The 17590-nt window shown below is 44.6% G+C and overlaps 1 protein-coding gene across 4 annotated transcripts in view; it reads right to left on the reverse strand.

Annotated features, from left to right (window-relative positions):
• Nucleotides 1-4870: 4870 nt before the first annotated feature.
• P4HA1 (prolyl 4-hydroxylase subunit alpha 1) overlaps nucleotides 4871-17590 on the reverse strand; it is a 35495-nt gene continuing 22775 nt past the window's right edge. For 2 of the 4 annotated variants that reach the window (XM_030453042.1, XM_030453043.1), the window contains exons 10-15: nucleotides 13637-13736; nucleotides 11996-12049; nucleotides 10007-10072; nucleotides 9445-9513; nucleotides 8695-8791; nucleotides 4880-8262 (exon numbers count right to left, since the gene is read on the reverse strand). In XM_030453042.1, coding sequence (XP_030308902.1) covers nucleotides 8192-8262; nucleotides 8695-8791; nucleotides 9445-9513; nucleotides 10007-10072; nucleotides 11996-12049; nucleotides 13637-13736 — 457 coding nt within the window. In that variant the 3' untranslated portion in view covers nucleotides 4880-8191. Of the gene's footprint in view, nucleotides 8263-8694; nucleotides 8792-9444; nucleotides 9514-10006; nucleotides 10073-11995; nucleotides 12050-12112; nucleotides 12167-13636; nucleotides 13737-17590 lie in introns of all 4 variants that reach the window. The other 2 variants (XM_030453044.1, XM_030453041.1) reach the window with 2 other exon arrangements.

Genomic DNA, 17590 nt, shown 5'->3' on the forward strand with positions numbered 1-17590 from the left:
TTCTAGGATTGATAACACTTGATGTTTATAGTTACTGCTAGAGACTGGTATGCAGAGCCAAGGACACTGCTCAGCTCTGAGGAAAACATTTTACCGTCCAGGAGGACACAGAGGTCCCACCTGAGCCCTCCTTTAGGGAGGAACAGACAAGATAGATGCCAGAATTGACCAAACAGAGTATTCCATCCCATATACGTCACACTCAGTATAAATTTGAGGCATCACAAGGGCCAAGCCTGATCTTTTCCGGATCTTTTCCTGATTTCCTGCTTCCCTTCCTTCACTTGGCATCCTGGAAGGATCCCGTCCGTTCGTTTGCCTGTGGTCCTGATCCGTGCCAGCCCATATCTGTGTGTTCCTGCCTCTGGTTCCCGACTGCTGCCGACTCCAGGAGTCCAGCCTGGACTTTCCCAGGGCTGCCCTGCAGCCTCGGTGATGACGTGAGAGTTATTGGGGGAAAGGGGAGAAGGAATGTGGTTTCCATTTTCCTGTATATTTGTATATATTTAGTAATTTTACCTATTTATCATTACTGTTCATTAAAGTTGTGTAGTTTAGTTTCCAACCCATAAGTCTCTCTCCCTTATTCTCTCTCCTTTCTCTATCAAGGAGAGAGAGATTAATAGAGAGCGTCTGTTATTCGGTTTAATTGCCGGGCCAGTGTTAAACCGTGACAGGTTAAGAACACTGCATTCAGGGCAACCCTTTGGCATGTCCCCTCCTGTTACAGGATCAGTGATGGAAGTATTTGTCACTGATGGGATTCCTAAGGGCTGGTGTTGGCTGGCTGGCTGGTACAGCTTTTGTGTAATGCTGGCAGCATTGCTGAATTTAACCAGGCAGTGGGTCTTTCACAGAAATGGCAAATAAGTGCCAGGTCTGACATTTTGATGTTTTGCAGAAGACTCAGCCCCACTGTATTGTTGATGCTGAAGCAGCAGAGCCCTGTGTCACCTTTCTGTGACATAGCCATGTGTTATGTGCTCCAGATGTGGGATAAGGAGGAAGGACTACATCCAAGTCTCAGTTTCTCAGAGAGGTAAGTCAGAGAAGTGGGGAAGAGGAGCAAACAAGCTGGTCAGACCCATTCCTGTGCAATGGTGTGGAGCTGGAGCCAGCTGCTGCCTTCGTGTGACACCTTCTCTGTTCTGGTGCCCACTACTGACTGCATTCCCGTTCAGTGCCTCTCAGGAGGGGTGTGAGGGTTCCTCTGGCTGGCAGTTGTTGTACAGCCACAGCTGATACCTGCATGGTGCCTCCCTAAATGCTGTCACATAGCCAGAGCTGCCCACCACTGTCCCAGCCCATGGGAGGAACCCAGGTTACTCAGTGATTGGGCATACAGAGTGTGCAGCAAGTCCCAAGGGTTACTCAAACCAGCTTTGGCTTTAGGGAGAGGAACCCAAGGAGAGAGGCAGAGAGCATTAGGGAGGCCAGGCTGGCAGTATCCAAGCTGTAGACAAGGAGGGGGAACACTGATGCCTGGTGAGAAGTTAAAGTTGAGATAGAGGTGCCAAATTGCTACTAGAAGGTCTGTTCCCTGAAGCTGGGGAACCAGCAAGTCCCTGCCTCTGATGAGTTCTTCTTGGGCAGGGTGTCAGCACTGGCACAGACCAGTGGGGGTGCTCATAAAGTGAGGATTCCTCTACAGGAGGACTTTGCAGGGCAGGACCAGAGAGCTCATGCCTGTCCTGCTGTTCAGACCATGCTGGGGACTGGTCTGTCAGCCATGGGTGGAAATGGGCCGCTTTCTCTGGAATTTGTTGTCAAGGAGACCTAGGGAAGGGAAAACCGGGTTCAACAGTCCCACACTGCGTCTTGTGCCAAATGGAGCCATTTGCATTTTTGTTGGCTGAGTTTCTGTCCTGTGTGACACACAGGTTTGCAGTCCTGGTGCTCCCCGCCCTTAGAAAGAGCCTGGCAGAAACTGATGTTAAAAAAGAGCAAAATAGCTGTTCAGAAATAGCTTGGAAACACCATCTAGAGCCCCTGCGTGGCTGTGCTTGGTCCTGTGCTTTTCTGCGGAGCCTTTTAGGGTTGCCCTGGAGGCAATTTCAGAACAAGGCTTTCGTCGTCATCCCTTAGTCCCTGGTGGCTGATCCGTGAGCTGCTGAAGGGAAAAAATGCTGGCAGGGCTGCAGGGGATGCAGAACCCAGTGGCCGCCGCATGAGCTGTCCATGCCGCGCCACGCAGGGCATGCAGCCTGGAGAGGGGGTGGCTTTGGCCAGAGTGTGGAGCCCAAGCTGATTGCAAAATCAATTGGAATGGGTTAGGAAAGCTGAACAGGGCGGGGGTGGAGGGAGCAGCTGGTGAAATGCAGAGTTGGGGGGGGGAAAAAAAAAAAAAAAAAAAAAAAGTTAGAAACTGTCCTGAAGTTGGTGAGTAAAAAAGCAGACTGACTGCTTTCCCAAAGCGTGGCAGCTCTTTTCCCCTGCCCCAGGGATGAGCCACCCTCTTTCCTTTCTCCTTCTTCCTTCCTTTCACCCCTCCCCACCCCACTCTCCCAAGACATTTTGAGTCCAGCTGCAAATAGCTTGATTGCACCCAAACGCCAAGATCTGAAGAGCAGGAAAAATGTAGGATTGAGGGAAGCTAACAAACACTGCACAACACCTCCCCACACACAGCTGTCTCAGTGGAATTGCTGCTTAGGCTCAGCAGCTGCAGAAGTGAGTTCCTGCTGAAGTGGATGTGCACGGTGGGTACCTGCAGGTAGTCTGACCCGCTGCAGTTGCAGATTCCCCCTTCCCATGCCCCCTCTCTAAAGATTCGAAAGGTGCAGATGTTGTTTGCCACGACGGTGAACTCTGACAACTGGTTTCTGAACCGTGTCTTGACCTCCGGGTAAAGCAGCTCTTGACTCCACGCGTTCGTTTCAGACTCCATGATGCTGAAACACAGAGCAGCCCCGCGGCTGGGACGCGACATTCACCCCCAGTGCCACCATCAGACTGCTGGTAGCATCGTGTGCTGTCAGATGGGAAGAAAAGCTGCCCACGTCCCGTCCCCTCCCCCTCGAGACTCAGTGAACCCCGGCCTGGGTGAATCTGGAAACCCTCTTGGCTTCACATTAGCAGCCACGCCAAAGCAAACGCTGACCCTTACATCTTGGGCTCGGCTCCTGGGAGTGCAGGGGTTGCTCCACGTCCTTTTGTGCGTTTCTTTTCAAGAGCTCGCTGTCACAGGCAGAGGCACTTTGCCCGGACCCTTCCCTTTGTGTGCTGCTGGGGATGTGGGGCGGGGACAGAGCAGGGAGGGATTGAACTCTTCATCTTTAAGTTTCGGTCAGCTCATTGAGTTCTGAGGGAAGCAGAAGCATGGCCTCAGGAGGGGAATAGGCAGCTGGTGGTTAAGGTTAGTGGGTTATTCGGGTTGTTTCCACGCTGGGCTTGGGAGCCAGATGAGTCACTGATTATCGAACAAGAGATGTATCTCGATGATGAAATATCTGGGTCCCTCACAGCGCTAGGTCGGTGTCCAGCAGTGGGAGGATGGGCGGATGGTTACAGACCCTTTCCTTTCCTTTCGGGGCGCTGCGCTCGTTTGTGGTCTGGGCGTCTCCAGGAGACAGAGCAGCCTCGCACTGCCTTGCCCCATCCACAGGTGCCAATATTCTCAGATCCTTTCCTCGTCTTGTCCCGCCCTGTGGTGATTCCCAGGTCTTTTCCCGTCCTTACCTTGTTTATCTGCAGCTGCTGCAGTTCTTACCCAGTGAAGGTTTCTCCCATCATCACGATCCCCCATGATCCTGCTGTGCTGGAAGAGCCCCGGATGCCCAGATGGGATGCTGGGAAGCTGGAGTGGTTAATCAAGATTGAACCGCAGTCCTCCCCTTCCTCCATGAGAGGGCTTAAAGGTCACAAACACCTCAGAAATCTCAGGAGGTTGGAGTAAGCCCTGTCCTCTGAAAGGACAGAGCCATCTGGCTGTTGGCATTCTCCTGGTGTTGGCCCACCTTTCCAAGAGAGGCATGGCAGCACTTTAGCAGCATGCAGAGTAGCTGGGAATGGAGTTGATTCATGTTCCCAAAATAATAAAAACACTGTTATGCTTTACACTCATTTCCTGTCCTGTGGCTGCCAAACCTGCTGCAGCATTACCTGTGTCTGGGGGCTGCATGGGGCAGTTCCCTACCAGCCAAGAGCTCCAGACCCCACAAGACCCCATTACAGAGCAGTACCATGGTGTCTAACCAGCCCTTGCTGTGCTTTTTTTGCTGCTTTCTGATGACCACAAATTAAGTTTGAGAGTTAAGAGAGACACATGCCTGTGGTATATAAACTGCAAAGTCTCAATTACAGGTGACATTAACACCCTCCCACAGCCCCCAAGCAGGTGGTGCCTGTTGCAGGACAGTCTGATCTGATCTTTCTCCCCCTCCCTGGAACTGGTCAGAGCAAACTGCTTGTTTGACTTCTTGGCTCTGGGATGTGGAGGCACTTGTCAGCCCTGGGAACGGGGATCCTCTGCTGTGCCTGTTTTGTTTCAGGAGCTCGTGTGGTTCCCATGTCAGTCTTAAATCTTGTACCAGCTACTGCCATAAATAAATGCATCAAGGAGACACAGGGGCTCAGCCACACTCCTGCAAAGAACTCTGCTTTTTCCTACATTTTTGCACCACAACATGAACAGCATTAGCTGCCCCATCCAGACCCTCCTGACCCTTTTGCAGTCCCCTAGTGTTGTGTATTCCCAACTGAGACACAAAGTTTTGGGTCTGTGAACACACTTAATATTAATTTGTGAGAGGAGAAGCATCTTCTGCACCTGCCTACCTAAATTATGGAAGAAACCAGCGAGCTCAGTTTCAAGGTAACACCTATAGATCTGTGATCACATTTACAACAGGAGAGCTTGATGCAGAGGATGTTTTGTGGTTTTTTTCACTGCTAATGGCAGTGGCTTTTATTTTAAGCCCTTTTTTTTTACATTAAAAATATAATTACAAAAAAAACCAAACAGTCAGGCAGTTTGTCAATCACTGTGAGCCAACCAGTTTTCAGTTGTCATCCTTAATACAAAACTAGATTCACACAGGAGCCACACTCTTGATCCAAAAGCCCTTTGAGAAATGAAGGGGTAAGGCAGGGAGCAGCAGCACTTGGGTAGTCTGTACACCTCTCGTGTGAGGTGCATGGATGCTCCTGCAGTGAAGAAAGGATACATGGACTGTCTGCAGATAAAAAGCTTGCCCTTTTTTCTCTTCTAATAATCTCGAACATCTTGGTCTGCTGTGTCTCAGCAGACTTATGAGGTGTTGTTTTGTTTGGGGTTTTTTTGGTTGGTTGTTTTCAAACCGAGGGAAATTTTCCAAAGTCAAAAGACAAACTATTTTTCTTCCCCAAAGAGTTGCAAAGCATTGTGTTGTTCACTGCTTTAGAAACTCATGCAATGAAACATTTTTACTCCCCAGGCAATGTCTCTAAAAACTGTTCATCTGCTGTTCAGCACTGGGGGTACTCAATGGTAGGTGAGCAGAAGGAATTAACTCTTAGTAAATTTCTCCAGACATTCCACGACTTTGCTCAAGCTTGTCATTCACCTTCTGCTGTTGGTTAAACAGATGCAGGGAAAAAACCAACCATATGAAAATTACACAATTTTTAGCATTTAAAGTATCTTCTCTGCTCACTTTAGGGAAAAAAACCCCAGTATTTCTTTAATAATGTTTTCTCAACATGCTTGTGGTGACAATACATCGTTTTTTTCCTGAGCTTGTTAATGATGCAGGACTGGCTTTTCTAAAAGCATTTATAGATGCATGGGAGAAAACCAATGTCCCAGAGGTGGGAGCAGTAAAATTCTATTCTTTTATTTGCAGGGAATTGGCAGGACTTACTGCAGCAGTGATTGCCTCTTTATGGAGCTTAAGAAAGTAAAAAAAAAAGGGAGGGAGAGAGAACCATGGATAAGAATGGAGATGAATGACACTGAGTGACAGGGAGAACACTCAGGCAAGTAGAAATGTTGAGCTGGTTATGGTTTTTTCTTTTAAATGCTTAAAATCTAGTGACCAAAAATATTCTCTGATAACCAATAGAAATAGAGAACGAATACTGCTCTAGTGTACCACACATTTTGAATAAATGAGCAGTACAGATGTGAGGAGGAACTACTTCTGATTTTCCTTTTTATTTGTTTTCTTAAGAGCTAGGTGGGTTTTGTTTCACATCTGTCAGAAGAACAAGCAAAATGCAGGGCTCAGGATAAACAGTTACGTAGGTCCCAATGCTAACAGGCTCAGTAAAAATTTAAAAACACATTTTCCAGCAGATTTTTAAAGTGTCTTCTGAAAGTATGCAGTTTCTCAAACTATAGTACCTTTAACTTGCATTCTCAGTATTCCAGAGGTATTTTTAACATGTTTTGTCTATGTTTTGGCTCAATTTTCAAGATTTCATTGAGGCAGAAAATCCAATTAAGTAAAATCAGATTTTTTTTCCTTGGTAAAGACTTTAGGCTTGACCCCTAAAATCAGTAAAACCATCATCATCCAGAAAATCAGACTGCTTAGGTAAAGTCTGGTGCAGCTCACTTGGCTTCTTGCCCTTCTTGTGCTAGTGTAATATTTAGACATTTTGCCTAAAATCCTACTGTTGAATCAACTAGCTTAGACAGGTGAGCCTCCCAGCAGCCTCTCCTCATGCTGCACAGCTCTTCCCGTGCTGGGGGCAGCAGGGACAGCAGTTATTCCTCCTGCAGGAATCTGACAAGCAGAACAAAGTTCAGCAGCTACAGCAGCCAGAGTCTCATCTCCCTCAGAGGATTCCACTCCATCTCAGCCTAAGGATGACTTGTCACAAACTAAGGTCCCTAACAGCCACCAGGAGTGAGCTGTTCCAGTGCAGGCACTGCTGACTCTGGTGACACTTTTTCTGTGTGGGTGGCATGAATCAGAATGGCTCCAGCCCTGGCTCATGGGAAGAACAGCACCAGAGCCTCTGGAGAGGCCCCTTCCCAGCACTTCCTCGCTTAGGAGTGCCAGTGATGGCTCAGGAGAGGAAAGGCAGCATGAGGCTGGGGTGGAGGCAGCCTCTGTAAGGTGAGCAGCACCAAACCATCCAGAGTGGGCACCTTCTCTGCCATACTCTGTGAAGTCGCCCCCCTGTGCCCACAGGCACAGCTGCGGCCTGCACGCAGCATCCGCAGCAGGAAAAAGACATTGGCAAAATCAGAAGCATCTAGAAAAGATTTAGGATTATAAATAGGCCATCTATTTCTCACAAACCCTTGAGAACTAGGATGAGGATGGAGAGCATTCTGTGAAAACTGTGTGTTACACCTCAGCACCCAAAGTCTCATAACCAGTTTGAAATTCCACCATCCTAAGGCACAATTACTTTGCTTTGTTAAGATGGTAACATTCCCATCCCCATCCCCACTGCCCAAGGAAGAGATGTAAGAGTTGACTACCAAGACAGAATAAAAGCAGCATTTGTTTATGTGGACAAACATTTTTAAAAAAAGAGGGAACTTGGGCTGTAATTGTCAGGCTGGTCTGATGCAGGCACATGTTTGACACAGCACTGCTGAAGCATCTTGCTGATGCAGATGTTAACTGCTGGCCATTTGCAAGGCTAAGAGCCAGACTTCCCAAAGAGACTGAGAAGGAAGACAGTTTAAAAATGGGGCCTTTTGTGGAAGCAAAAGAAAAGGCTAAAACATGATAACCTGATTCCCAGAGAAACACAAGCCATGCCCGCAGTTCTCAACAGTAGTGGTCAGGCACTCTAGGGAAGCAAGGAGTTAAATGTCTGGGAATTAAGGAATATGAAGGGGTTTAAATTCATCCTTCCTTAGCAGGGAGCCTTCCTATTCAGTCGTCCCAGCCTCAGCAGGCTGACTGTTGCAAGGAGGACTTTAAGCAAACAACTCCTGGTTTTCCATGCTGCTCAGAGGGGCGATGGTGAAGGAACACCACACACAACACCACTCTTTGTTGTGGCCCTGATCTGTATTTTGTCCTTTTTTTTTTCTGTCACACTCATAAACCTTAAAAACCATTGTATTTTGATCAGAAAACCTTAAAGGGATATTTTAGAGGGAACTAAAAGCATGTTTGTTTTGTCCACAGATGAAACACCGGTGTGGTTGAAGACTGAACCTGTAGTGGAGTGTTAGTCAATTGTAAACGGTAGGAGATGTGTGCATTTTACACAGAAAACAGGAGAGACAAAGGAGGAGGCTCCATCATTCCAACTCTGATAAACTGCACGGTCTTCGGAATTCCTGTCCCCGCTCGTGGAGCCATTTATTGGATACTGCAAAGACAGAAAGGGATTTGATCACTGCATCTGGTTAGCTCCTGCTTCCATTTAAGCTAAATATATGCTAATGGCCACTCTTCAGTTAAGTGTGGGATTATCTTGATTTTCCGAAGTATTTTAATACACGTGCAAGTGTGAAATTGGTCTAATAACTTCAAGAGGGAAAAAACTTTCCAGTATCTGCAGAGCTACAAAAGACTATTAAAGTAGATAAACTGTGACATGTATTTGATATATATAATAAAATATGCTAATATATATAATATATATAGAAAGACAGGAAGTAAATATAGCTATAAAGGACCAGATTTCTGGCTGGTTTTATTCCACCAATTAGTCCAGAGAAAAAGAAAAGAAAAGCAAGACAACCCAAAGCCCCAGACCTCCCTCCTGGTCACAGACAAGAATAAACTGAGAGGCACTCACCCCATTTGTTTCCAACTAGTACTGGGCAGGCTGCGTGCCTCGTGCTGTAATCTCCTTCTCCACTTGGGAAGAGATTGTACCAGAATACAGCTGTTCCCTGGAATTGCAGTGCAAACAATCAGCATTTTGCTCTGTGTGAAACATGCTTTCACACCAGCTTAACAAAAAGGCAAAGGTATGTGTACTTGTATTTCAGGTGTTCCTTTTAAACTGAAGGCTTTTTCCTCATCTACCATGTACCTTCCTTCAGGAATGAGCCTCCTTTGACTCACTGGGAGTCTATATAGACTTGGCCATTAATTTTTTTTAAGACCTAAGCCAGTTTAGTTCAACTCTGACCAGTTTTAGAAAGCAAGATAATTTACTAGAAAAGAACAGCAGGCTAGCAAGATCCTTTTGAAGGAAGGAACACAACAGGAACACATAGTTTCAGGAAGAATTCCCTATAGATGCCTCAAGACTAAACCGACTGACAGATCTGAGTATTTTCAAATTGTGTTTTGAAAGGTCTGCATTAGAAGCATTTAAGTCCAAAAAATGCTATTGTTAACACAGAGAACATCAGGGGCCTTTGGAAGCACCAGGACTACTCCAGTAGGTACACTTAATTGTAAGTACTGCTGTGCTCCTATGTGCTCCAGTCTTCTTTATATAAACTCATTTTAAAGCTTCTTTTTAGACATTTGTACATTTTGTCTTTGTGAGTAGGTGGAGAGAGGAGTGGTGACACGGGGTAACAAACCTGCTTACCTTTTTAGGCCAAACACTGGCTCCCACTTCAGGAAAGACCGTAGCTCCCCCTGCTGACACATCACTCATCTGGAAGGTGAGGAAAGGCCCAGGTAAGGTGCAAGATGATTTATTCCCAAGTGTCACATTTTAGCACAAAATAACTAGGTGACTGAACAATTGCATTTCTGTCTACTAATCAGTGAGCAAAGGCTGTGTGATTAACAGCTTTAAGTATTGCTGAACCCCACCTATTTTGTTCAAAATGCAACAGTCAGCCTCATCCCTGAGCATTCACCCTCAAGTGTTTTGGCAAAGAGCATGCAGACATAAAAATTAACAGAAAGTGAAAAAATTTAAGCTGACGCTCACTTTTGTGGGAAAAAACCCCTCCTTTTGTACACATGGCAGAACTCCTGCTTATGGTAAGTAAATTCCCTATGTGTATTACTGCTAAGTTACTGCTGCCTTTGTTTGCAAGTCACTTCAGTACAAAAGATGTAATGGTATCATTCAAGGCTTTATAATACAGTGATAGATATTTTTGGCACTAGCACAGACACGACAGAAATATATCACTTACATAGAACAACCAAGTAGCAATTCTGTTGCCTGTTCCCAATTCCTTAAAAGCATCTGGCTCATCCTTCTACAAATAAAAACAAGCAGATTTAATAAGCATTTCATTTTGATTACTGAGAGAAGCCAATGACACACAGCTGCAGAGCCAGCAGCAAATTCATGCAGAAGAATTAACTCAATCCCTCTATTTGGAAGGAGAGGAGACTTCAGTATGAGTGTATCTATTAATTTAAATAAACCAGGTATTTTAAAATTCTGTAAGACAGGGGAGGCATAAGCCCAAACTGTTAATAGGTAAGAACAACTGTGCTGTCTGAAAATGAGTATATAAATCCTCTTCCCAGCCACAAACTTCGTTGCTTAATTTCACCTGCTTCTTCCCTAGTGTGAGGAGAGCTCTTCAGTCCCAGTGCTGCTCCAGCAGTGCTCTGCTGCAGGGGTAGGGCTGCTGCCAGCCCTGTGCCCCCGGGGCTGGTTGGGCCACTCAGGCCCTCGCCCACCTTCCTGCTCTGGCTTTTCCCACCCTGCACTGGAACTGCCCGGGGGGGCTGCTGCGCCGGGCAGGCTGCTGCTTGGGCTGCACACCGGCACAGGGACATTGCCGAATGCCAGGGAGTATAATTAAGGAGGGCGGGCCCAGCAATCCCAGCCGCAGGGCCTCTGGCAGCTTCTCCTGAAGCTTTTCACCAAAAGGCAGAAGAATATGAGTGGTGTGGCTGTGACCCCAGTGCTGCGGTCCAAGGGGAGTGCTCCTCCCATCTACACGCCGGGCACTTACCGCTGCTTCTTCATCACAGCTGGGAAGAGGGGAGGAAGCCCGAGTGCAACTCGGCAGAGCCAGAAGTGTCCCAGGCTAACAAAGCAGCCATGAGATCCATCTGGGCATCTGAGAGTTTTTCATTGCTTGACTTACAAGGAGAAAACCCCATTCTGATGGGTTAGGAGACTAATTCGTGTCACACGTCACAGCCCAGCCCGTGACCACTATTTGTGTGTGCTAAAATTCAGGCAATCAATTAATCCATGCATTTACAAACAATAATTAACCATTGTGATGCTTTTTGGCATGTGCTTACAGAGCAGTAATTCCAATTAACAGTTGGTAGCTTGGATTCAGCATAAGGTTAATCTGAAGGTGTTAAATCACACGTAAGTGCGCCCAGTAAATAACCAACTGAATTCAGAGGCATTATTTCCAGCAGTCTGCAACTTAAGCTGGAACAGAAATGGGTTGGAAATTTACATCAAATTCAAAAAAAGAAAATCAAGATGGTGAGATGAGACCCTGGTGGGCTTTTTCCAGTTTCACAAGTCTGCCAGCAAGCAGCAGAGCTCTTATGTTTTTCAAAATTTCTTCAACAGCATGCAAGACACCTGAGTCTCAGCACTGTGGAAAATTCTCTCCCACATTGTGGGCCTACAGTGTCAGCTGCAACGTGAGCTCTCCTCAGCTGCCCACAAACTACAGAGAGGGCATTGAGCTCTCCCCATGCAGCCACATTTGTCTTACTCAGCAGTGCAATAAATGCTACCAACAGGGCTGTGGTAGCTTCAGTGCATCACTGTGTTTTAGCTGCTGGTACCGTCCCAGGATGCCCACCATGTTTTTATACAGTCTTCACAATTTGTGCAGTATATCCTTCAGTAACTTTAAACAAAATGGCTTTACATGGCCAGTACCTTGGGCCAGCTAGAGTTTCTGTAAATGCTCCTCCAGCTGTAGACTAAAGCTACTGCCCTGTGTTCTGTTAATACCAGTCACTTCTTCAGAATAATTTTTAATTGCTTTTGAAGAAAAGCCTTGTTGCTCTGTAATGCCTAAAAAGTTTATCAGTTCAGCTGGTGGTTTAAAGGGCTTTTTCCACTAATGTGGATTAGAAAAGTTGAAAAGTCTACGAAACTGAATACACATTAAAGAACACAAATTGTGCCACAGCCAACAGGCCCAGGCTTCACCAGGTGACTATCTCTCCTCCATGTCTTTACTTGCCCGTGCAAAGTCAAAGTGGGGTTCATACTGTCCTCCCACTCCATAATTTGCCACCTGAAAAAGAGAAACACAGTACTTGTGAAGAAGAAAGAGGTGAAGAGAGGAAACAGGACTTACCCTTCCAAAATCAAAATGAGGCTCATACTGGCCTCCTACTCCGTAGTTGGCTACCTACAGTGAAAGGAGAAGCACAAACTCTAGTAAAGCAGTATTTTACCCAGACAAGAATTTTACTGTCATCTACAAGCTTTCAATAGATAAAATTTGCAAATCAAGCCTCAGGAAATGATGAGTCTCTGCCAGCTAACTTGTGCTGTACGCAGCAAAGTCCTGCAGACAACTCTGACTTCATCCAGGCTCCTCAGCAGTGAGGAGACAGAACCTGATGCTGAGTCTTAGCCCTTCCTCCTGCCTCTGCAGTTTTAAACTGAACACCAGCTCCCAGAAAAGCCGCAGCTGAGCATTCCCATTCCCAGGGTTCTTTCCTTGAAAGCTCTTTTGTCTGTGCCAGTAAGGCACTCTATTGCTAAGTGCCTCCTAGTCTCTGATCTAATGACCTTCAAGTGAAAGAACCTGACCACAGAACTTTTGAAACTCCTGGAACCCTGGACAGCCACAGGTGCCAAGGAGGCCCTGGATGTTTGGCTACAAGAGCAGCAGCACAACCAAGTCTGGCGCCACAAGCTGCAGTGTGCTCCAGGTAAGGAACCTGGTACTGTCCCAGGGCAGAAAATTAGTTTTATACTATACTAACTACTAGTTTTATGCTATACTAACACTACAGGCTATATTTTTGTTTCAAAAGAGTTCATGGAGCTTTTACATCATTCAAGTTTAAATAATTTTTTGATCTCTACGTCAATAAAGAGGATCCAATGCCCATTTTGCTTTTTTTTTTTTTCCATATCTTCCCTGGATGCATAATCTCTATTTTCAACTGGATGTTTGGGCATTTTATCAGGAGTCTTACTGGTATAGCACATTAGTGCAATAGCTTTCAGGAACCATGTCCTAGTGTCCTGCTTTCTAGTTATTCACACTTCCTCAGGATCAGTGAAACAGCTGTTGTTCATTTAAAAGCCTCAAGCAAATGAACACGAGGAATGAGTACTGCTGGAATTAAATTTACTAAGATACAGATACAGTCTGTCAGTCTTTCCCATATTACGAACACCAGACATACTGCTGGCCTTCTAGAACCAGGGACAGGATGGCAAATCTAATCACCTATTCACTCTGCCTGCCTGTAAGTGTCAGTCAAACTGAACTTTTTTACTGTCACCACAGAGCAAAGTTTGACCCTGCAGCAATGGAACTCAGGGGTATTACTATAAACAGAAAAGAACTGCACATCCACCTCAGGAGTTTTATCTGTGACTGTTTCCCTCAAGCAACTGAAAGCCACTTCACACTAAAGCAAGCACTACTCTGCTCTGCAAAGACAACTTTGTTGCTTTCTCCCCCGTGGAAAACCCACTCATTCCTCCCAGGGCCTGGTATCAAACCACCCATCAAATCAGCTGAATGACCTTTTGTGACCACCTCACCAACACCACCTGAGTGAGCACAGTGCTGCACACTAAGCCATTTAAAATTAAATGCTAACTGACATTCACCACCACAGTTGTTTTAACAGTTTACCTGTAGTTCCTCTGCTGTGGAGACATCAAGTCCTGTTAGGTCCTGTATCCGTGTGTTAATGCGAGATACCACAGGGCTTTCATAGCCAGACAACCAAGCACTAAGTGAGGGAGGAGGAAAAATACATTAGTAAGATATGGCAGCAATGGGCAGTATGCCAACAGTACAGAGGCAATATCTGGAATTATGAAAAAAAAAAAAAATCTCAAATTCTAAGTATTTTTAAAGAATTTGGTAGGATGAACAAAAATAGTTCCAGGGCATTACTAAAGCCTGCATTTAGTTAATAAACATGTTTAAAGGACACACAAACTGGTTTAAGGAAGCTCTGAGGACTTTAATTCTCATATTGGAGTACCAAATAGCCAAAGAAAACATTCCAAACAGTGAAATCTGCTGTATGCTGTTTTCTAAAACAGGCAAAAAGGTTTTGTGCTTACCCATTCAAAACAGCTAATTTAAACTCCATGTTTGATGCATTTTGAAGCAACACTTGGGAAAGGAATAGGTGAGTTACTTCAGTTAGCATACTCTGAGTCTATGTGGTTGTCACTCAGAGGCTCTTCTACATCATGCACTTGCAGACAAGCACACTGTCCTCTGTAATTTCATGTCACTCACCTGTGCAATGGTATTAAAAAATTCATACTAAAGCAATTAAAACTCTTACCATAAATTTCTTTACTATTTTCCCTATTGAACTATTTCTGCCAGAGCAACCTATCATGAATTTGGTATTAGCACCTTTCAGGTACAGAATGATTTTTAAGGAAAAACAACAACAAAACCACAAAACAACCCAACATCCCTGCTGGACCCTTAACAGCTGCGAACACATCCTGTTGCTCACATGGAAATGCACACACATTTTTTCCTCTATTTACAAGATAAACATTTTGTTTTCTTTGGACAAAAATATCAATTTCATCTACCCAGTCTTTTTTTTTTTTTCTTTTTTTCTTTTTTTTTTCATTTTAAAAAAACCTCACTCAGCTGCTGCTCACATAGTCCTTGTTTTCCTTGCTGCTCTCCTCATCCCACTGTAGCCCATGCATCTGCATTTTACCTGCTCCTCATTTTCCTCTCTTGGCATGCTAATTACCCTTCCTGCTATCTTCCTTCACCCAGGCAGCTCCCTTGCTAGTCACCAATATGCATGACAATATTAATAATTCAGGCTCCATGTTTCCCTCTTTTTGCAGGAAAATGGAGGCAGCCAGATCTACCTGTTTTCTGCCCTTCTGGGCTCATCAGTGATTCCTGGTTTTACAAGGCTGTTGGACAGAAATACTTGTGCTCAGAGCCTAGCTTGAAAGTACAACATAGTGCTTCTACTCAAGTGACCCTTCACATCTATACTAAATTAAGGTTATTTAATGAAAAAAAATTGCAGTTAAAAAAACCCTCACACCAAAACATTCTGCATGGGAGGAACAGTAGCGTGACACATGACACAAGGCACTGACACAGGTTACAGAATCTCTATGAGCATTTTTTTTTTTTTAATGACAAATGAGCTACAGATAAATAGGATTTCTCAAAACAGACTTTGCACAAACACAGAAACAGATTCATTCACTTCTGAACACTGTTAGTATAAGGAAGTGTTATAATGCAACCTTCTTTGATTTAAAGTGATAGAAGGCAAAGACTACTTACATGAGACACCTGCCCAAAACAACAAAAAAAGGCAGCTAAGTAGCCACATGCTGTGCAGCCATGTTGAAAGACAATGCTTACAAAGCACCCTACCCTCACACTTAATAAACAAGAAAAGCCCCAAGACAGGTCCATGCAAGCCCATTGAGCCATCAGTGTGTAGGGTCTCACTACTTCTGTCCAGCCTACCAGAAAGACTTTAAGAAAAAAAAAAAAAAAAAAAAAAAAAAAGGCAAGTATTCTGTATTGGTTATTTAGAATAGCAATGAGTGCTCTGAATATTCCAACAGGGATAATGCTATACCCTTTCATTAAGTTAAAGTACTATATATGTATTTTAGAAATAAATTTAATTACCTGAGGATACAAAGAAAGTCTAAAAAAAGGTGAAGCAAACAGAGAACTGAAATCATATTTGCAGTGCCAGTCTGTCTGCTGGTTGATGAGCAGAACTTGAAGGGAGGCATGCAGTGCTGAGTAATTTTCTGTGAAGAGTTACAGCGTGATTTAACCCTGCAAGCATCAGGAAACCTGCTTCTATAGGGGCAGGGTGCTAGGGGAAGCCTGCAGACCCCTGCATCAGCAGCACCTCTTTATGCCTGCTGCTGTATTTAGGATGCACCATGAGGACTTTTTGTTACTGAAGGTTTTGCCTAGCAGCCTTCAGAGTATATAACCACCTGTCCTACATTGTCCTCTTGTTGCTCCTCTCAGCCTTGGTTCCTTACTTACATGAAAGTGTGTGCCTAGCTGAGGACCATTTATAGCAGGTATTATGGGGTGCAGAATTACAGTCTTAAATGTGCTCAGCAACCTGTTTCTTTTAATATATTCATAGTCCAAGGTTCATCATCATTCAGTAAATGCACACAGCTCTCTTCTTTGATATCCTTTTGTTCAGTTGCTCATCTGACAAGATAACTTGCCTGAACTGCTCAGAAATAGGCCAGGGTGCTGCTGACACCTATGAGTCCAACCTGGGCAGAAAACGTTGTAACAAGAAGGGACAAGCTTACTTCTTGGGAAGTCACAAACATGGTAGTTTAAGGTGTGGGTGACTTTACCTACTGGAGGATTCAGTATTTCCATAAGGCAAAATTCCCAGACTACAAAGCAATAGTATTTTGGTGTCCCACTTGGCTTTGTAAAATGGCACCCATGAACTTGACTAATACATTACAGAAACCAAAAGGATTGAATTAGTGGGCTGAATTCATGGGGGGATTTCTTCTTCCTCACACTGAGATCTGGCTTTTAACAACTTCTATAGCCATTACAAACAGCTAAGAGCAATTACATTTATTCCTCCCTTTTATGCTTCTGTATCAGGTATCTTATTAGTGAGTTTATTAGCACAAGATTTATACGCAGAAATAATTTTAGACTAAGCAGCGTATTAGGAAAAAAAAAACAAACCAACTCTCCAGAGCTACATGACATACAAGGAAAAGATCATGTCCTCCAACTGCATTACTCAGCCTGGCATCAAACATTACGAAGTCCATGTCCTTAGTCACACAAAATATTGCCATTAATGTTTAAAAGATTTCTAAAATGTACTTAGTGTGTAAAAAGTACTGGTAGAGATGCAGCAGGGAGTGAATAAAAGAACAGACTTGTATTTCTGAAGTGGAATTTAACATAATATGCTACAAGCTCTGACTGGCTGCTGGGAGGAGAGAGAAAAAAAGCAGCTTTTTTAAAAGGAGTGTCAGAGTGGTGGAGTTTATTCTGGTTCAGCACACAGCATGGCTTGATGGTGCTCCTGGAACTGCTGGCAAGGTGCCCCCTTTTATACAGCCTGCCACGTATTGCACAGCGAACAGTAGTCCTCTCAATGAGAAGAATGTTGTAATTTAGAAGTACATTTGCTAGGAAAGAATGTTTGAAGTGGGAAAAGTAGTCAGCTATTAAAAAAAATAAAGCAAGCATTTTTCAGTTTTCAGGAGCAATGATTCATCTGGAATCCAAACCAGCTCCAACAGTTCTAACAGAGAGGCATTTCTACCACTGGTTCCACAGAAGTCCAGTGATCCAGCATTAGTAACGTGATCCTTCTAAAGCAGCCTGGCTTGGGGGCTTTGGGGGTGGCTTTTACCTTCTGCCTTACATTTACGTGTTAAGTTCTGTTTTACAGTATATACAAACCTAAACAATCTGCACACAGAAGAATGCAAAGGCAAGGGGAAGAGTGAGAAGTCCCCCTCCACCCTGAAGTCCCCTCCAACCCTCAAAACAACTGTCTTCACTAACTTTGCAATGTGTTGTGCCCCATCTGTGATTTACTTGTGTGTT

Source organism: Calypte anna, chromosome 6 (assembly GCF_003957555.1).
Source record: "Calypte anna isolate BGI_N300 chromosome 6, bCalAnn1_v1.p, whole genome shotgun sequence".
Lineage (NCBI taxonomy): Eukaryota > Metazoa > Chordata > Aves > Apodiformes > Trochilidae > Calypte > Calypte anna.